Here is a 20,320-nt window from a genome sequence, read left to right on the forward strand (position 1 = left end):
CTATTTTACCTCGTTGCGTTTCTGCTCTTAATTATTAAACTCCACAAAACATAAATTTTAAATGGCACAGGTGGTCAGGAATTTTTTATAATTAAAACAAGGGAAATGCTTTACATTGTTTTATTCAAATAAATACAACTTAAAAACGGTGTTTACAAAAAAATAATAATACATCTACAAACGTCAATATTTAAACAACAAAACACTGACAACCAGTAAATTTTAATTTTAATAAACCCTCTAAAGTTGTATTAGTAGTGCTTTTCATCAATAGATGGCTGTACTACTCCAAAAACGGTACAAGCCTTATCAAGAAGAAAGGACACCTCACACCATATGATGATGATGGCACCATAAAAGTGAAGTTTCGTCGATAAGTAGACAAATTTAGCTATTTAGCTGTTACATATATTTTGATACCAGTTTGTAATGAATTCTATTTAATATTATTAAATTCAATTACTTATTTGAACATGAAATCAATGTATAGAGAGGTCCATTATCTTACAATGGAGGTGTATGAATACCAAATTGAAAACACACAGGAAAAAAGAACGCTTAACATGTTTCGGGCCTGTAAGAACCCATCATCAAGAGCTTTCGTTATGTGTCAAAAAATAATTTTTTTTCCTACATAAACAAATAAGTTATTTTTTCAAAAACACACTAAAAGTAAATTAAAAATAAAAACATTTTTTTTTTTTAAACTACTTAAAAAGATAGGGAAGGTTGCAAGAACTGGATTTTTGAAATCGTATTTACAGATATAACAGAATTTAAAATAAGCACACCTACTTCCAGTATGACCAGAAGTGACGACTTTACAACAGTCCCTGGTATAAAAAGTACTTTCTCCACTATACGACCGGTTGCGACTAACGGATTTCCCGTTAATCTTCTCAAGTAGGTCAAAAATTACTAAGATTCTTTGACCTTAGTAAGTTTATTACATAAGCTTTTCCGAAAAACGTCCTACCAAACAGAAAATTAAAATCAAATAACCAACAAAACAGATAGTTCTTAGGTTCTTTCATTCGAAGATCGCAAAACAATAAACAATTGCGGTCAGAAAGTTAACTTGAACCACCCGAAACTAAATAAGAGAGAGTTGATACACACTTCGAACCGGACGTATCGCGAAAATATTGGCGTTTTCACTATTATCAAATAATATGAAAATGAAAAGCGCACTGGTTTTTGTTACAGTTCTAATTAGTGTTTTATATCATCGTGAGTGTAATGCCATTTATTTGACTAATACCAGTCATGTAAAAAGAAGTAATAACCCGGCTATATGGACAGAGGAAGGAATATGGGGACCCGTGATGGAGGAATGGGCTTTGAGAAGTGAAACAGTAAGGTATGTACCTATTTTTGTTGATAGCAAAAAAGCTTTCAACTAAGCTCTAAATTGTATTTTAGACAAAGTAGGGTTATGCAAATTCCAATATCCGAGCAAACCTACATAATCGAAGAAAGAAAAGACACTTCCCCTAAAGAAAGCAAAATTAGCATCCCCGGAAAAATAGTATCAAACCAACGACCATCAGCAGTCTCTTCTAAACCTCCACCACGACAAGTCTCCGAAACTGACTTGTACCTACTAGGAGCGATAGAAAAATTGGTTTATAAAGTTGATTTTATGGAAAAGCGGCTGAGACGAGTCGAAGAGATGCTTTACTACGTCATGGCTGGTAACCGAGTAGATGTGGGTAAGATATTGACTAAAAACTGCAAAATAGAACAAAATGGATAACCAAGTGTTTCTAGAACCCTGTCCAGATAACTTTACACGAGCTGGTCAAATGTGCTACATGTTCGCAAGTATGGCAGGCAGAGAATACGACTGGAAAGTGGCAAGTAAACACTGCAAAAAGTTGGGAGCCGTTTTGGCTGAAATGGAGTCAATTGAAGAAAACCAAGACGTCATAGCACACATTCAAAATGATCCAGCTTTAAGAGGTTCCTTAGTGTATCAAATAAAGACAGCTTAACCAATTATTGTGTTTCAGGTAAAGACTTTTGGGTTGGCGGACTTAATCCGGGTCTTCTTTGGATTTGGAGCAATTCTGCCCGACCAATAGTCGCTCCCGGGTCTCAAAACAACAAAGACAATCCATCTGCAGCGATTCAAGGCCAAGGAAGGTGCTTGCGATTAGCGTACAATCCTGCACTGAGATCGTACAATTATAAGGGAACTGATTGCTCAGTTAGGTACAGTTACATTTGCGAAGCACCAGAAAACGCTTCAAGTAATGAAATTCAGAGATTGGGTAGAAGCAGAAAGATTCTTGATGAACTATAAATCACAATAACTATATATTTTTAAATGATACCAATGAGTAGTTTTTTGTATCTCTACATGGAGTAGTTTGATTTTTATTTATTTACTTATATTTAGTATTATGAATTATTAGTTTTACTAACATTATTTATGGTTTACTTCTGTTATATTTACTATTTTTACTTTCAAGTTGAAACTAATTTTAACCCGTAAAAAAGTCAATAACTGAGTACGGTCTGTTTTAGTTACAATAAAACGTTTTCAAATGAAATTTAGGATTTTACTTTTATGTAAAAACACTTAGGAAAGCAATTAGTATCGGTTCATGTAAATGCATTAAGGCCACTAAAAATTGTATTTTCTTACAATAACATATCAATTTTATAAAATATATGTATTTACAATGTAAGCAACAAATAGAAATTATGAATTTTATTATAGATACTCACCAATCATAAACTAAAGAGGACGAAGAAGAACCTTGGAGGACGTACTCTGCAAAAATGTCTTCGTTTAAAAAATACTCGAGTTGTTTAACATATACAGGGTGTTCCAAAAACAGACGTAACAACATGAAAAGGTCCGTTATTCAGTAAACTTTCGCGCCAAGCGGTCGTCGGAAAAAATCGTGATAAAGATACTTTATCAGTAGCCACAGACCAAAAATCTGGTATGTTGCATTTATAACCTCCTTCAATTTATTTACTTTGTAGCTAAGAAAACATTGGTTTTGCTTGCAAATATTTAATAAGGACAACCGAATCCCTACCTCAAGCCTCTTCATAACACTTCAAACGATTTAAAGTGATGAAAACAGTGGGCAACGAAGGCCTGCAGATCTTTGAAGATAAGTTGCTTTACTATACAGGGACCACAAAAGAGGGCAAATACTTCCCTTAAAAGTGATAGTTGTTGGCCACATTCAAACAGGCTCATCAAAATTAATAACAAATGAAACAATCCACGACGGACGGTTAACAATAAAAACTTGTCATAAATTTGATAGTTTGTTAAATTTGAAATGTAAAAAAAGAACATTTTAAGCTAGACAGCTGTCATAACTGTCAAATACTTATATTAATCCATAAAGCCGTATAGGTTTGACAGATAATTTCTTGGAATGCTACTTAATCAAAGGAAAGGATTTTATCTTTTTGGAGGAAATTTTAACCTTAAACTGTCAAAGGGTCCAAAGTGGTTTTAAATGACCTTAAAAACTTTTTCTTAATTCCTTTTCAAGCTCCATGGAGCGAGCAGAGCGTTTTTGACGTAACGATGACGTAATTTAGCAGAACTATAATTTGAGCAACTGTCAAATTACGTCATTGTGACGTCAAAAAAAGCTCTGCTCGCCCCATGGAGCGTCAAAACAAATGCGGCCCTTGTTGTGATTGTTAACAGTAGTTGTCAGTTTGAGATAGTGTCAGGTTTGTTTGTAAATACTGCTTGAAGATTTTTCAATTGTAACTAATATAAAACACCATTCACCAGGTTTTATAAGAATAAATATAATTTACTAATGGCACTAACCTTTCAACTAAAACTCGATCCTACATCGATGGTAGTTCACTAAACCGTTTCAGTGAGTCCAAATCTCGCATCAGTAGTTGCAAAGTCTGCCTCGTTTTCGGATAATCCTCGTCTTCTTCCAGGTTCATCCCTTGTTCCAAAGCGTCCAGTTGCCTTTCAAAATCGTCTAAACGCTCTTCGACTAAAGATTCCGAGTGCGAAATATGATCGAGCAAATTCAATCGGCAATCGTTCGAATCAATAGCCGCCTCAGGCCTCGGTATAATTGGAGCCATGTTAGCTTGCATGTTCAGCATGGGCATTTCCTCTTTACCGGACTTCAACATCATCATCAGCATAGCATCATTAGTGCTTTCTGATTTATTGAGGTCCAATACGGTTTTTTGATGATAGTCGTCTGATTCTAGTTTGGGTTTTAAGTCCTCGGATTCGTCTTTAACGTGTTTTTCGGGTAGAGGCCGCTTTTCCCAGGGTTTAGACCAAAGATACAGTTTTGGATGATTTTTGGCTCTGAAATAAAGTGTCTGAAATATTGAGTTAATTACAGTTGGAATGAACTCACTCTGCAATTTTTAATTTTATAGCTAAAGTGTGCATGTAATCTTGAAGTTCTAACAATCCCCCAGAAACGTCATTACATTTTTTCAGTGAGTCAAAACGTTTTTCCAATGCAGGTTTGTCCTTGCAATGATAGGAAGCTACAGGTAAAACTCCCTGAAATAAACCAAAAATTTTAAAAACAAAACTTTCTACACCATTTACACATGTAGTTTAGAAAATATCACTTGGATTTTAAAAATATAAGTTGGATTTCAGAATCTATAACTTGTATTTCATTATCGTAAATTTGGTTTTAGAAAACGTAAGTTGTATTTCAAATTCGTCACTTGTATTTTAGAACGCGATATTTCAATTTCAGATTTTTTTGTGTTTCTATGTGGTTATTAGTTCATTGTTTTTTTTTAAATATCACTTAAAGCAAAAAAACCCGCCCATCGGGAGTATTAATTTATATAAAATATACAGGGTGTCCCGTAACTATATGACAATCTCTCGGGGGCATACAGGGGAGGTCAAAATAATACGATTTTTCATATATTTTTTTTTAAAGTCATTCCCAAGGGAAATATCGAGCCCCAAAGAACTGCCTTCCAATTAACGTTTTTGGCCGTAACTTTTGAAACACTTTTGTATATTGTAAGGATTATTGGGTTTAATGTTATATTGAAAGATAGTTTCTATTTGACATAAAAACCAGGTATCTCGTCTTCGAAAGGCAGAAACTAACTGGACACAATTTGCTTTGACAGCTGTCATTATTTTCAGCTGCAAACGCCATTAATGTATACTCTTGACATTGTTATCGAAAAATTGTACTCTTCCTTTATTTCGATAAAATAAACGGTTTTTCGAGATAAATCGATTTTTCATTGAACTGCTTAAACCACAATGTTATTAAAAATATTCGTTAAACTATTTACTTTTTTTGCTCAACTTTAATTTTCCAAATTACAAATGACCATGTCTAAAATCTAACTGCTCTTTTCTATAATACAAGTGACTAATCTGAAATACAAATTGCAATTTCAAAAATCAAAGTTATTATTCTAAAATTGAAAGTACCTTTTCTGAAATACAAGTGATATTTTTTAAATCCATCTTATGGTTTCTAAAATTCAACTGACGCTTTCTAAACTACATGTGTTATAATAACATGTGTTACATGTGTATTAAATTGATTATTACAAACAATTACCTGTTTAAGCCAATCCTGATCATGCAAATACTTCACCGACTGTCTTTCTCTTAAAGGATGCTGACAAATGTAACAGACATACTTCTCAGGTACTTCGCTCTCTTTATGAATATTGTTGCAATAAGCGTGCTGCCAGCACAGGCACAACTCGCACTGAATCATCAGACCATCCTCTTCGGTGAATCCGCAGGTGCAGTTGATGATCTCTTCTTGCTTCATGCGCTCTAATTTAATGATTTTTCCGCCTTCAAAGATAACGCCATCGTATTGCGTCACCGAGGGTGCTTGAGTAGTTTCAAGCCCCGCCGGTGGCGGCGCTAGATCGAAGGCGGACGGTATTGGATTAACGTCGGTAAGCGCGTCATCTCTCACTAACGGTGGTTGACTGTTGACAGGCGTTACCTGGTAAGTTGGTTGTGAAGATGGTGATTGGTGCAATAGTGAAGATTCGAGTATTGAAGCGGGCGTTGTTTGTTGAACTGTTTTACCTTGAATGCGCATAATTAAAAGCTTATAATTAGAACACGAAACAAACACAAATGATTTTATAATTTATTATTTTCTTAATTAGGTTATTTTTTTTGGTCAAGTCTTGGAAACCAGTTTGGCCTAACTTACAAAAAAGTACACACAGAGAACACATAAAAATACAGCATATTTGATAAATAGAGAAGAATCCATTCTGCTACTAAAAATTAATCAAATTTGACTTTTTAAAGCCATAAAAATGTTTGATAGTTACATGTAGAATCAGATATACTAATAAAAAATGATTTAAATTATTATTTTCTGAATAGTCTGACAGGCAATATAGTCTGTTCAATGTACAAAAAACGTATGTCGGTGCGTAAATGTGATATTGATTGACTGTCAAAATAATTATAGTTTTAGGTTAGGTTAAAACAGTTATGGGAATGCTTAAGACACTTGTAGAGGACTCTGGCACTTTTTAGAAGGTTCTTAGTAGCATTTAGAGGTCTCTGGCACATTCAAAATGGCCCTAAAGACATCTGGCAATTTAAAACAATTTTAGGAAGGTTCAAAACACTTGAAGGGGCCTCTGGCACTTTTCAGAAGATTTGACAATTTAAAACGTTTTCCCAACATTGGTTAAGTGGAGTTTAAGGAGAGCTTAGATAAGTGCCTCTGATCTGTCACATTCAAACCTCAACTTAGCTTGAGTTGTACTTAAAATTGACTTAGAAGTGTCGGGAAAACAGGCATAAGACACACATTGTATATGGCAGATTTAAAATGCTTCTAGAGGCCTCTGACAATTTCAAACAAGGCTAGGAAGGTTTAAGACAATTGTAGAGGCTTCTGGAAAAAGGTTTTCAATAGCATTTAGAAGTCTACGACAGTTTCAAATTAATTCTAGAGGTCTCTGGCAACTTGTCGGCAACTGTGGCACTTTTTAAAAGCATTTAAAGATCTCAGGCAGACTAAAAATGGTCCTAGACCATTTAAAACATGTCTGGAAAGGTTTAAGACACTTATACAGGGTAGTTCAAATTAATTGTACGATAATTCAAGAGTACATTAAAAATAAACTCCAAAGTGTCATATAAACTAGTCGAAAAGTGCCCCCTAGCGGAGTTAGAGCACCTTAAAGGTGAACCACTAAAACAATTTTTTATTTTTTTTCCCAGACGAAAAAAATTCTTGAAATTAAATTTTCCATGCGTGTTCACCATTTTGAAGTAATCATTTAGAATTTTTTTCAGTTTTTCAAAATAATCTGGACAAATACGGGGGCGCTGTTCAAAAAGTTTGACAGCTTTAAATTTCTTTAAACTGTAATTTTAGATCATTCTGATGGGGCACATGTGATAGCCCATACTTTTTTCTAAGAAAGGTTTGTTTGAACATTTCTTTTTATTTTGCATAGTTTTTCTGATACCATCATTTTTATACGCTAATCCATAATGAAAAAAAATAGTACCTGTCCAGATTATTTTAAAAAATTGGAAAAAAAAACGCCAAATAATTACTTCAAAATGATGAACAAGCATGCCAAATTTCATATGAGTTTTATTTTAGTTTATTAATTAAGATATTTTTTTATTCTTGGTGCATATACTTAGGACCCACTAGCTCCGAAAGGGGGCACTTTTCAACTTTTGGGCATATCACACTTTGGCGTTTATTTTGTATGTACTTTCTACCTTTCAAGTATCCTACAATCAATTTGAACCACCCTGTAGAGACCTCTGGACTTTATAAGATTCTCAATAGCATTTAGAGGTTTATAGAACATTCAAAATGGTACTAGTATATGATCAACCAATTAAATTTCACTAGTTTTGTTATTGTATCAATATGACTTACAGGAGTTTAATTTTGAATGCCTTCACAGAAAAACATAGAACCTATTTTCAGAGCGACATTTAATCTGCAGAGGTCCAAACAAACAGAAAATAGTAAATTTTAAAGACCATGGTCTTTTTTATCTGAACCTGGCGGCCCTTAAAATATTGTACTTTGCCAACTTTGAATCAATTATGAAGTATGCAATTATGTTTTGGAGTAGAAATACTTCAATACAGAATGTATTTGTAATTCAAAAAAGGGCAATTAGATTAATGTTCAAAATGAAATACAAAGATTCATGTAGATCCATCTTTAAAAAAAATAAAATAATGACAGTTTATGCAATTTATTTATATGAGTGTCTCATCTTTCTTAAAAAGAACCAAAACCTATTTAACATCAAAGTCCATCATACATACAACACAAGACAAAAAGATGTAAACTGTCCAAAACATAGATTAACACTCACTGAGAAGAATGCAAAATATATGTGTATTCGCCTATTTAACAACCTACCAGACAGGCTGAAAATATTGACGGACAAAAGTTTCAAAAAAGAAGTAAAAAATTTACTAATTGAATTAGAACCCTACACTATAGAGGATTATTTTGTTAAATAAAGATTCTCTGAAATCTGTATTTAGGGGGAAAAATCGCTGAAAATATATATAAGTATCTTTAAGTACTACATAGTTCATAGTTTACCATGACGCTATTTCCTTTGTATTAGTTGATAATGTACATTGTACTCTATCCTAATCACAATTCGAAATAAAGACTGTTATTATTATTATTATTATTATTATTTTATAAATTTAACTACACGAGTTTTAAATATACAACGTGGTTACGATCAAAATACAATACAATAACGTTCTGCGCTTTTTGAGTTACATTCTGGTAAACTTTCCCTAATAGAAGTAATTGAGTGTGTGTAAGCATGTTCTGTTTCTCTATAGCTATTAGGAAACAAAAAATTATATCTTTATGAAAGCAATTTTTAGAAAAAAGCCTTTAAGGAAAAACGAGGAGTAATAAAACTTTTTGATAAAAACTTACCTTTCAACGCTTCAGGAGTTTCAGAAATTGGGGGCGCTGATCCTTTCTTGCGTTTTAATGAATTTTTCTCGTCATTCAAATCACTTATTCTATTTGAGTGACGTACAGGCAGTAGAGTTTTAATACCTACAAACAAATATGTATTTAGATACCTTGAAACATAAAAACATTACTTCTAATAAATTTTTTGAAGAGGGTTTTAATAATAAGATTAATTCAGAAAACCTCCACTGACACAATAAGATTTGTTGTGTAAAAATTCTGCAGAAATCAAAGTTGGTAAATATAATATAATGTTAATTATTATATAATAGTTAATTTTTTTACTTTAAACTTTTTCATTCATGTTAGATTACACATATTTTTGTGATTATTTTGTTTAAAAAAATATTGATTGAAGCCCAGAAATTGGGTCAAAGTCTATTGATATCCACATAAATAATTAAAGAACTGTTACTTCTTCAATAGCTATTTACTAGTAAATCAAAGATCGACACATCATGGTCAATTATTGGAAAAACTACAGTTTTGCATGGATATAATAAGTGTTAATGCAAAAATTGTAATTTACAATGTTTGAAATAGCTAATCACCTTACTAACGTATTAATTCATCTAGTACAGTTAATACTTTTCAAATTTACAGATTGAAATACCAAGATACTTTGGTAAAGTTAACATTTTGGTTAGGTTAGGTTACTTACACACAACTTGTCAAGAATAGTGAATTTTTAGTGTCACTTAACCTGTTAATAATTTAATTTTAAAAAAACACAGACCCGCCCATACATACAAAATCTTTGGTGAAAATATGCGTCATTTCTGAGTGAGGTCAAGTTAAATAGCTCTCAAGTATATTTGTCATTATTAGCTACTACAATGGCAATTCAACATTTTACGATTATTAAACTACTGAGACCAAGACAATACAAGCAGCCCACTATTAACTTGATATAACTACCTTGAGAAGGCCTTGAAGAGCATAAACTCTTGATGTGGACATCGTCGCGCATAACAATGTCATCATTTTTTCCAAGAAGGTCTTTTAAGTTAATATCTGGATACATGTTCGACGGTAGTCCTAAAAAGGATTCATATAGGATCCAACCGTCCAAAAACAATACAAAAAATAAAGAAATTAAACTCTACATGTTCTACAGGATAATAAATGCATGCAAAGGCACAGAAACTATATTTAAATGTTAATTATGTAGATTCTATTTAACTTTGAAGGGGACAACATAAATATTATTTGATATAAATAAAGTCACCTTATTTTTTAATCACACCTTGTATGACAACATTTTTGCATTTTTACCATTCATCCATTTTAGACCCTCATTTATTCAAAGACTCTATAAACTCTGTTACACGATGCATTAAAAAAACCAACACCTACCTGCTGGTAAAGGCTGAACTTCTTTAGTAACATCTGTCGTTTTTTGACTCAACAATTTTATAATCTCCGAATCTCGCAGAGATTTATCCGGAATTGGAGAACTTCCCGCCGGTAATGCTTCTTGACCCGTAGTTGTAAGTTTTGTCGTTTTTGGAGCTACTATCAACGAAAAAAAGAAAAATACATATACAAACTTAATTATTAGGAATTTATTGATTTAAAAAAGGTTTGAATTATTTGCGCCTCTGATTTATTAAGAGTTAGGCCATTACCTGGAGTTCTTTCTGTTTTTGGAATAATGTTCTGTTTTTGCGGACCAGGTGACCGATCCAAGTTCTCACCAACTGTACGAGCGTATGCCAAATCAGCAACGTTCGGCATAGATTCCAAATACTTGGTGTATTCAGAATGGTAATGTTTTACGTGCATTAATGCCAAATTTTCACGCCTGAAGCTTTTGTCGCAACCTTCGATTGGACATTTGTAAACATCATCTTCGAATATGATCTTCAAGCTGATTGGTGGCTCTTCTATGGATAGTTGAATGATTTTTGAGCAAACTATGCGCAAAATAAACTACCTGGCTTGGTAGGCGTTTCTTCCACTACCGACTCGGTTTGTTCTTCAGTTTCAGAAACCGAGGCAGGTGGAGGCGGTGGTGGTGTTTCTGTTGTCATTTTTTGCTTAATTTTACCACCACGTCGGCCTCGATATACGCTAAAGTCGAACATATCCATTGAAGCCACAATTCCCGGATGAACATCGAGATAATTTTGAATGTCTTGTCTAGTTCGGAATTTTTTACCATCAGGTCTAAACAAAAATAATTCCCCTGTATATTTTAAATACATTATTACTACCTTCAAAAGAAAAACTAAACCTACGCTAATATAATAGCGTCCCATTTTCCTATAGACTGTCCGAACGTTCTTTGCGTAAGATGTTTTGTCCAACCAGCGGGCAAACGAGGATCTGGAACAATGGTGGATTTTCTGAAACCATCTGCTCCTTCAATCGTAGATTCTATGCCGACTGGTTTTCCATTTTCCCAACTAAAATAAGGTCAAGTGAGATTAGTACAAAGTTAAAACATTATTTATTAATAATATATTAACATTATTAATTCCACCAAATAGAATCATCAGATTTTTCTTGCGCTACCCAACAGTAGATCTTAAAATAAATATAATCAAATATTTTATACATTTTAGTTATTGTTGCATTTTTTACTGTAGAGACCTTTATATTTAAAAAATAAACTGTGTCCTCTCTGTCCCAGGAGAAGAGAAATATTGAAATTCACTTATGTCTTAGATTTAGTTCTCAAGATTTTCTTTTTATAATTTAAAAAGCTCTTTGTTTTGGTTGGACCAGACCAGACAAAAAGTATAAATGACTTAAGGCATCACTGAGATATTCAAGAAAAACAACGAAAACCTAGAGTCGAACTTGAGGAAAGACCTCTAACGACGAAACGGTATAACTTAGCCCTACCCTACCTCTAATCATTACCTTCCTTTTGTCATATGGTAGTGTAACTTTACAGAATGTTTGAAATTAAAATTGAAATCAAATCAAATTTGGGATTTTTGGACCTACTATACTAACAGCAGCCATGTTGGCTTTTGCTCAAACAAAGTGATCTATTTTATTAGTTTCAAACAAAGGAACCCGAATCTGACATCTATTTTGCTCTAGATGGCACAGTTTGATTTTGAAATGATGTCAATTTTGATTCAGTCAAAAACAATTTTTAAAAATCAAAAATTTTCCAAAGAATATCCACGGGGTACCCCCTGAGAAAAATGTCCCAAATTGAGTTTTTTATTTTTGAAGGTCAAATGATGCGATGTACAGAAAAATATCAGAAACACACAAAACATATCCGAAAAAAAATAATCAACTTTGACGCCCTCTAGCGGCCAAACGATACAACTTAGCCTAGTTCAGTCAAGGTCCCGAGATTTATTAGCTTTCTTTTATCGTATGGTGGCTTTACAGAATGTTTAAAATAAGCGAGTTATAAACGATTTTTTAGAAAAATGCACGAAATTTTTACTCAAATTTGGAATTTTTGGCTATACTATATTAAAAGAAGCCATATTGAATTTCGCTCAACCAAAGTGACCTTTTTCTACTAATTTAAAACTGGTTAACACAAATCTGACGTCCATTTTGTGACTGAACTGAAATTATGACAATTTTGACAGCTTTTGGGGCGTGACACCCTTAAAAATGACATTTTGACTTTACCTGAAAATTAGTTTTTCTGATACTGCCTGCATGGATTAGAGCTCGAATCAGCTAAGAAAAGGCCACAGGCGTCATCAAACGATGATGTCACGATCTCTGTACGTCTCGCTTTAAATATTGCTGCTCTCGTTACTTTCCAAGTTGTTGCAGCCAGTCAGTGGCGTGCTATTATTTTATCAGTAAAATGAAACATTTTCGTCGTTTTTAATAAAGAAAATAAAAGACAACAAGTTTTTTAAAGAAATGGAAACTCCTTCTGCTTCTTTCTTCATAAATTGTAAGACGTTACTGACGATTTCACGGCCTTGGCTGTATATGATAACACCTTTCTTTCCAACCTTTTTGAAAGACATTTTGACAAAATAACGTTTTTTATTCATAACACTATGTGAACTTCAACTGCGACCATCAACAATACAACCAAAACACCAGACTAAAACGGAACCTAACCTAACCCCCTAAGTCTCCCTGTCCGCCACTACATTTTTTTAAACTTGGCAACACCGTTTCGAGTGCCGGCTAGTAAAAGCATATAAAAAGGTCCAAATGTCCCTGGCCGCTGCCGCATCTGTTTTAATTGTGTCCAAGTAAAAACCGTACTACGTTGCCAAGTGGCTTTTTGACCGCTTAACAATATATTTTCGGGAATATTTTAATAGGACGCCTCTGATTATATCTAATGCGACGGCAACTGTAGAAGGAGAAAGAAATAGTTTTAAAAACTGCGTCATTGATGATGCGGTGGCCTTTTCTCATCTGATTCGAGCTCTACTGGATAACTGCCGCCATTTTGGTTCTATTTAATTGAAACTTAGGCACGATAAATTTTAACCTTGTGAACATGATTCTGACGTCAAAATGACGCAAAAGCAAAATAATAACAAATACAACTACACAAAATTAAAACTGTCAATAAATTCAAATTACAGCTGAAAACATTCATGAATTTAAAAATTTGTAAATAACATACGTCAAATTTCCATCTCATGACCTTAAATGTTAGTAATCTTCAATAAAAAACAGCAAGCCATTGTCAGTTTTATATTGCTGAAATCTTTTGACATTTCATGTCCAATTTCAATTTCAATTTCTGATAATGACGTGTGTTTAAGCTCTTGGAGAAAAATAACTGAAATCGTCTTCTAAAAACTACAATGCATATCTCAAGCATTGCAACGCTTATCTATGCTTTTCATGATATCATCCAAGTTTATTTTAACTAAAGTAAGGAAATCCACTTACGTGGGATGCCAAGTCGTTGAAGAAGCTTCACCTGAACCGGTGATGTGAGATTCATCTTGAGACTGATCATCCTGAGCTGGACTCGAATCAATTTGGCTCTGCTTTGCATGAGAAGCCGCGTTTTTGTGTTTCTTGTCCTCCATATGGTTCAGTTTTGGTCTCTTGGAAAACAATGCCGCAACGTTCAGCTTTCGCTTCCTGTCCCGCCTTTCTTGCTTTGTCGTTTTTGCCGGCTCAAACAACGGAGACGATTGAGGAGCCTTGATCTTCATCATTTTATGACTTTTAACCACTTTAACGAATCCGTCGTCGAACAATACTTCGTATGAATCTAAGACAATAGACTGGAGGTTTGATGTTTTCTTTATTCGATTAAAACCGCATATAAGAATTATCGCAATTTGAAATTGTTATCAACTTAGTCATTAGTAGGTAATACTTAACTAAAAACCTGATAAAATATGCGATAGCTTAGTATCATTCGATAAATAAATATAAAACTAAAATACACCTTTCTCTATGCAAGCATCTCTATGGCTGCAGTTAACTGAATGATGAATGTATTGTTTCCCCAGTTATCATCTGATAACAATGACAATGAGATATCAATAATCATTAAAACCTGTTTTGCATAAGCATATTGATCATATTAATTTGTTCCTGTTGAGCAGGTAATAATTTGCACTGTGTAGTTGAGAGTTTACAATATAACATTTGGACCTACTAATGTTGAATCTAAATTCAGCTGATTCACCAAAGTTGAATATTCGGTACAATGTTAAAAAAAAAAACCACTTACTCACCATTGGACAGTTTTTTGGTGATGGTAGCCGGAAATTTCCTATAATCAGTCCAGGTAGCCATACACCTGTCTCCTATCTCAAAGTTTTCCAAAGGTTTCGGTTGAAACGGTCTTAGTCTAGGACTAGACATGGATATCCATTCATCGCATTTGTTAACTGCTTTTTCAAAGTGTATGAGCACTTCGCTTTCTTCATAATCCACTTCGTTTATTTTAGCCAAATGCCAGACATTATTATTGTCCATAACTTCGATTCGAGAGTTGATGTTAAAACTAATTGGTACTTTAACTGGAGAAGCATTTTGTGATCTTTGATGCTTGTCAAATGGGTCGATTTTATCGAGCACATCCTGAACTTTGTTATCTTCGATAGAAATTTGAGATTCTGACTTGGTTTCTTCTTTTATATCTACAAAAATGCTATGCATTTAAAAGTCAATGTTAAATAATTGGGACCAAATAATGAATAATGTATTAAGTAAAAAATACAGAAGATTAATAGAATAGAGAACCAACTGGAGTTTGGGTAGGTACCTAGTAAAGTAATTTGAAATGAGTGAAATTGTAACCACTTCTAAAATATGATTTATTGAAATTTGACCATATTGATTTTATTCTACCATACTATCGAAAATTATGAGTAACGTTAGACAAATCTTGCAGTGTAAAAATCGATGGTACTCTAAGAGAACAATGATTTTTGACTATAGTAAAAGTAGCATTGCCATTTGCACTATCAAACTTCAAGGCAAGTTTAATTAAAACACTTTGTTCTCACTCAAACTAAATATTAAATTAAGCTTAAAGTATCACAGTGCAAATGGCGGTAATACTTTTGAATTTTAGGTTTTGCAATCATTTTTACATCACTTCTGTCAATGACGTCAAAACTACCATGTACCATTGACAGTACAATTACTTACAATTGCATGTCCGACTTGTAATTGCAAAAGCAAAACTTTGTAAGTGACATGTGTCTGTGTGCCAAAAGGGAGTGAGGTCATTTAACAGTTGGTCACATGACCACTTTATCAGGAAGTCTGAATTAAGTCTTGTGACCAACTTTCAAATTACGTCACATCCATTACACAATAGTGACAGATGTTACTTACAAAAATTGTCTTCATCTTTCTTTAGAGAATTGGCTTGTTTATCATGGGACTCTTATGTATATTATATTTTTGAAATTTCCAGATCTGTATAATAATTGACACATGTACTCAATCTACACTGAGCTAGGAGTGCTAGGACATGCAATTGCACCATAAACATGCACCAAACAAAAACAGTGTTGGTAAATTTTGAAAACTGGGTCAATGTGAATTTGATGTATTTTGCTCATAAGGTATCAGAATTTTTAATAGTCATATGACTTAGACACATGTCACTGATAAAGTGTTTCTCCATGTTTGTAAAGGCATTGGTATATTTGCCTTCAACATGGTTTAAAAAAATACTCTTTATTTAGAAATCTGTAAAATTTTTGTTTATTTACTAATAATAATATCTGATACACACTAGTTACAGATCAACTTGTTAACTGTAACCAAAACACATTGACAAACGACAACTGACAACCAATGAAATTTGGCTATTCTCTTACTTGACTAACTGACTATAAAACCATGCAGAAAATAAGCGTGAATACTCACATTGAATCAGAAGGCCTAATAATAAGTCCACCAGAGCAGTATTGTGTTTCTGATTGATCAAAAAATCAGCAAAACGAAAGCTGCATTTTTGACCAATCACAAACTACCTGTTGCTGTTTAGTTGCATAGAATTGATTTAACAGCTATAAACTTTACAAACCAGAATCTATTGATTTTGGTATTAGTTCCTACCCTTAATTAATGCATTATTACTTTGCCTGCAGTAGTTTAATACAACTCATTCCTACTTATTAACTACAGATTTTCTTACATATTTAGAAAAAAAAAACAATCTGGTAGGTGGTAAGTAGGTAGATACATTATAAAATTTATGAACTCTGGTATTGAGCAGACACCACTAATCCATGTTCCAAGTGTTTTAATATTTTTAAAACGACAGTATCTTAGGGGGTAAATTGATTGGGATCTTCTGTATTTTGTAGACACATAGATACCTATACAGATAGGGTGATACATTTCAGGAAAAAATTATTCATCCCTGTTTAGGAATAAATAGAAAACTTTGAACTGTTATATTTTTTTTATTTGTCATATGATCTGTGTGTAATTTTATGTTTTATGTTCTATAACTGATGAAGGATTGCTCTAAAGGCTAGATACTAACAAACACACATTTATTCATTTTATTAGCAGTTGAAGATAGGATAACTTAAAGAAGTGATCCTCATTTTGATTACCATACATTTAGCTAGGTACTTTAATATAAATAAATTACCTGTCAGGCTTCCTTCTGGTTCAATTGTTGATCCTGACTCTGTTTTACCTTCTTGATCTTCTTCTTTAACTTCAGTTTTAATTTCATTTAGCTTGTCATCATCAGAAGTCTCAGCAGCTGACTCTGTTCCACCAGTATCGTTTTCTGTAGGTCCTTCTTTGGATACTTTAGATTTTTTTGTAACTTGATCCTCATCTTTCTTACTACCCACTACTGCTTTGATAGCCTCTAACCTTGACTTGTCCCATGGAAATACACTGGGCAATACACCCTGTTTCAACATGTATTTCTTGCCTTTAAAATTACAAAAATCAGCTCGCAAAAAATGTCTGGAGCACACAAATAGCATTTTTGACTCCATTCTTTCGGTGGAAATGCGGCATAACGACAGCCATTTGGGGCGAACGTCTGGGTGTAAGGGTATCTTATGGTAGGTGACTCCAGCATGCTCCGGTTTGGCCGACTGAGAAGTACAACTTTTGACGCTGCACTTACGCCCCATAATTACCTTACAGATCACTTCACTGGGGTTCTACAAATCCTATCTACTACTAAAATGTTAATTAAAGATTATTGTAAAACGCAATTTGTCCACAACTTGTATTAAACTATTAACAAATTAGGGTGGCTTTGCTGTTTTCTTGCAATTGTTTGTTGTTGTTATAATATATACTGACGTTAATGACAACTGAGTGTTGTTTGACAGTTCACAGATGACATTAGCGTGATAGATATGGAAATTAATCGCTGCTAGGGAGAAGACATTATCATTGTTTGTTTTTGAGTGTTTTTAATTTTTATTTTGTCATAATGATGAATATTGCTATTTATATACAATAAATTCTGGTGTTATTAAACACTTTAAGAAAACAATTAATATACTTCCGGTCATACCGAAAAAGTATATAACCAGCTTTAATACCATTTTGCCTACTAATTTAAATTTTACATAAAAGACGTTATGTGAAAAATATTTATAAGTGCATGATTCCTAGTTTACCACTTCCAGTAGGTATTCTAATTTCACCGCATACCAACCAAGCAAACAATAACACAGGCTAAGTGAAGCATTAGCGCAAATTCCAACCGCAAATTAGTGCGCAAAATAATTTTTTATTTAAATATACTACGCTCAAATTCAAAGAGTGTCACTCGTCAAGTTAGTTTTTCGTGACTCTGCCAGTAGTAACTACCCTAAATTAAAAAAAAAATCAAATCAAAAAGTGTGCACAATCTCAAAAAATATTCCACTAAAAGAAAGTTATTGTAATGTTTAAGTTTTGCGTATTAATATAAAAGATATTTCTGATATTATTGTTCATTTTAAATATTAATTAATATAACTGTGGTTCCAAGTTATATGTGCGTAAAACTGTGACTCTCACTGAAGAAACTGGTTAACAGAGCTGTTGAGCTTATTGAGATTGAGAGGTAAGTTAGCAGCAAGTTGAGTCCATAATTTTTCTTTGGTCATCTTCTCTTCTTCTTGTGCCTTCTCCATTCAATGAAGATCGGCAACAATTCTGGCAAAATCGTCTCTGTCTTGGGTTTGAGTTTGAATCTAAGCCTGTCTAATCTCTTCTGTTTTTCAGCCAAGAGCACTGTCTACGTCCGGAACCACGTTTTTCCTCAATCTTTCCCTCCATAATCAGGATCTCTCACGACATGGCCAAGGAGAGAATTGTTCGATCTTTGTTCATTCTATGTAACACCTTTTGATTGGTGATGGTATGATCGGTCCATGGAATGCGTAGTATTCTGTGGTATACCCACATCTCAAATGCTTCCAGCTTGTTTCTACTGCTGACAGCGTCCAGGCCTCTGATTTAGTCAGCTAGTCTATCAAAAAGCACGATAGTGCACGTCCTGACACTAGTATCATTCTAGTCGAAAGTGGTGTAAAGCTCTGAACACATATTTTTGGAGTGTAGGAAAACTAACTTACCTTTCCAGACCTCAGAGGTTTCTCCCTTCTTTTCAGCAAAGGAAAGTGCTGTTTAGTTCGTTCATATTTCCGTATGTGTGCTCTTTTCGCCACTTCAAATTTTACTGGTGGTGTTCCTGTAGATTAGATTCTGTAGGGCTGAGCCATTCTAAGAACTATTTCCCTGTTAGTTATTTCCAGAAGTGTTTCAATTTGAAAGCTTCTTCTTCCAGAGCCCTAAATACACTGCGGTTATTAAAGTTTTTCTTTTAGTAAAAGCTGGCATTTAAATTCATTGCTATTCCTGAGTTGTACACTAATCATAATTTGATTCTTATTGGCGAACCACACAATGATATGACGTGATACAAAGTAACTACATAAAATCAAACCTAAACTGTGTATAATACAATGCTGATCATGTTAGGAGTGTATCTTCCTCCTCTCGTAAACCATTTTAGATAATGATCATTCAAAATTTAGATTTTGTTATAGGATAAACATGCAGAGTCTCAAAATTACCGTTGTTGGGGACGGTGCGGTCGGAAAAACCTGCCTACTCAATACGTATATTACAGGGTATTTTCCACAGGAGTATCAGAATACAGTGTATGTATTTAATATTTTATATTAATATACTTCCAACCAATTATTATAGGTTCGACCAATACACAGAAAATATTAAAATCGATAATGTAAGTTATAACGTTACGCTGTGGGATACCGCTGGCCAAGAGGATTACGAAAGGCTACGACCCTTAGCTTATCCTAGGGTAAAGTCATCATTGCTCTTTTATCAACTGTTCTTAACAAAAAAACATTTTTTCAGACCGATTGTTTTCTGGTATGTTTCAGTGTAGCAAAAGGCTCAAGTTCTTACGAAAACATCTCATTGAAATGGATACCTGAAATTAAGAAAATCCTACCAAATGCTCCAATTGTTTTAGTAGGTAAGACAAGCCTGACTAGCCAGTTAACTGCTCCTATATTGACATTTCGTCATAGCGACCAAAACGGATCTGAGAAGTGATCCCACTATTCAGTGTTACACAACGGAAGAAGGCAAAAAGTTGAAACAAAAAGTTAAAGCAAGAAAGTATGTGGAATGCTCTGCTCTGCTCAATCAAGGATTGAAAGAAGTTGTCGAAGAAGCTGTACGGGTAGCCGCCAATCTAAAAAAGCCCCCACAACAATGCCAATTAATATAAATCTTCTTACTTTCATTGGATTTTAATAATTATGTTTTTATATTAAATGTGCTTGAATATTTTGCCAACCAGACAACTCATCTTCTGTTAATTGCATCTAGTTTCTATAGTTGAAATTGATAATAAAGAAAGGAATATACCTAATGAAAATTTTTGCGCTTTAAGG

The 20,320-nt window shown here is 33.6% G+C and overlaps 3 protein-coding genes across 8 annotated transcripts; 2 read left to right on the forward strand and 1 right to left on the reverse strand.

The window, feature by feature from the left end:
• Positions 1-106: 106 nt before the first annotated feature.
• On the reverse strand, positions 107-17,699 carry MBD-R2 (PHD finger protein MBD-R2). Of its 5 annotated transcripts, none has more exons than XM_081987062.1 (13): positions 17,023-17,699; positions 14,636-15,043; positions 13,833-14,163; positions 11,222-11,389; positions 10,918-11,150; positions 10,610-10,867; positions 10,338-10,493; positions 9,900-10,019; positions 8,940-9,065; positions 5,571-6,058; positions 4,377-4,528; positions 3,815-4,324; positions 107-2,779 (listed from the first exon to the last, which is right to left on the reverse strand). In XM_081987062.1, the coding sequence occupies exons 1-12, from the start codon at positions 17,522-17,524 to the stop codon at positions 3,835-3,837; spliced, it is 3,432 nt and encodes a 1,143-aa protein (XP_081843188.1). In that variant the 5' UTR covers positions 17,525-17,699; the 3' UTR covers positions 107-2,779; positions 3,815-3,834. The 5 variants fall into 5 exon arrangements, with proteins under 5 accessions (XP_081843188.1, XP_081843190.1, XP_081843187.1 ...); XM_081987064.1 differs by having other exon boundaries at positions 5,571-5,794; positions 10,338-10,496; XM_081987061.1 differs by having other exon boundaries at positions 10,338-10,496; positions 17,023-17,698.
• Positions 1,173-2,305, forward strand: LOC145734018 (uncharacterized). The gene is made up of 4 exons (XM_081987082.1): positions 1,173-1,360; positions 1,423-1,712; positions 1,771-1,962; positions 2,013-2,305. The coding sequence occupies exons 1-4, from the start codon at positions 1,173-1,175 to the stop codon at positions 2,303-2,305; spliced, it is 963 nt and encodes a 320-aa protein (XP_081843208.1).
• Positions 17,700-18,134: 435 nt separating the features above from the next.
• On the forward strand, positions 18,135-20,169 carry LOC145734023 (ras-like GTP-binding protein RhoL). 2 transcript variants are annotated; one of them, XM_081987088.1, is made up of 5 exons: positions 18,135-18,453; positions 19,430-19,555; positions 19,605-19,719; positions 19,776-19,896; positions 19,952-20,169. In XM_081987088.1, exons 2-5 carry the CDS (start codon positions 19,449-19,451, stop codon positions 20,152-20,154), a joined length of 546 nt encoding a protein of 181 aa, XP_081843214.1. In that variant the 5' UTR covers positions 18,135-18,453; positions 19,430-19,448; the 3' UTR covers positions 20,155-20,169. The 2 variants fall into 2 exon arrangements, with proteins under 2 accessions (XP_081843214.1, XP_081843213.1); XM_081987087.1 differs by having other exon boundaries at positions 18,136-18,453; positions 19,442-19,555.
• Positions 20,170-20,320: the final 151 nt, after the last annotated feature.

This window comes from Ips typographus, linkage group LG9 (assembly GCF_016097725.1).
Source record: "Ips typographus isolate SLU linkage group LG9, UJ_Ityp_2.0, whole genome shotgun sequence".
Taxonomy (NCBI): Eukaryota; Metazoa; Arthropoda; class Insecta; order Coleoptera; family Curculionidae; genus Ips; species Ips typographus.

Excerpts from the sequence above, each read along its gene's own strand:
- MBD-R2 (XM_081987061.1), bottom strand. The coding sequence starts at position 17,524 with ATGGGGCGTAAGTGCAGCGTCAAAAGTTGTACTTCTCAGTCGGCCAAA. Across the intron at positions 11,151-11,221 it reads TGGGACGCTATTATATTAGC|ACCTGATGGTAAAAAATTCC; the intron begins GTAGGTTTAGTT and ends ATTTTTGTTTAG. Across the intron at positions 9,066-9,899 it reads CTCTTCAAGGCCTTCTCAAG|GTATTAAAACTCTACTGCCT; the intron begins GTAGTTATATCA and ends ATTTGTTTGTAG.
- LOC145734023 (XM_081987088.1), top strand. The coding sequence starts at position 19,449 with ATGCAGAGTCTCAAAATTACCGTTGTTGGGGACGGTGCGGTCGGAAAA. Across the intron at positions 19,556-19,604 it reads CAGGAGTATCAGAATACAGT|GTTCGACCAATACACAGAAA; the intron begins GTATGTATTTAA and ends CAATTATTATAG. Across the intron at positions 19,897-19,951 it reads TGCTCCAATTGTTTTAGTAG|CGACCAAAACGGATCTGAGA; the intron begins GTAAGACAAGCC and ends ATTTCGTCATAG.
- LOC145734018 (XM_081987082.1), top strand. The coding sequence starts at position 1,173 with ATGAAAATGAAAAGCGCACTGGTTTTTGTTACAGTTCTAATTAGTGTT. Across the intron at positions 1,713-1,770 it reads TGGTAACCGAGTAGATGTGG|AACCCTGTCCAGATAACTTT; the intron begins GTAAGATATTGA and ends AAGTGTTTCTAG. Across the intron at positions 1,963-2,012 it reads AAATGATCCAGCTTTAAGAG|GTAAAGACTTTTGGGTTGGC; the intron begins GTTCCTTAGTGT and ends ATTGTGTTTCAG.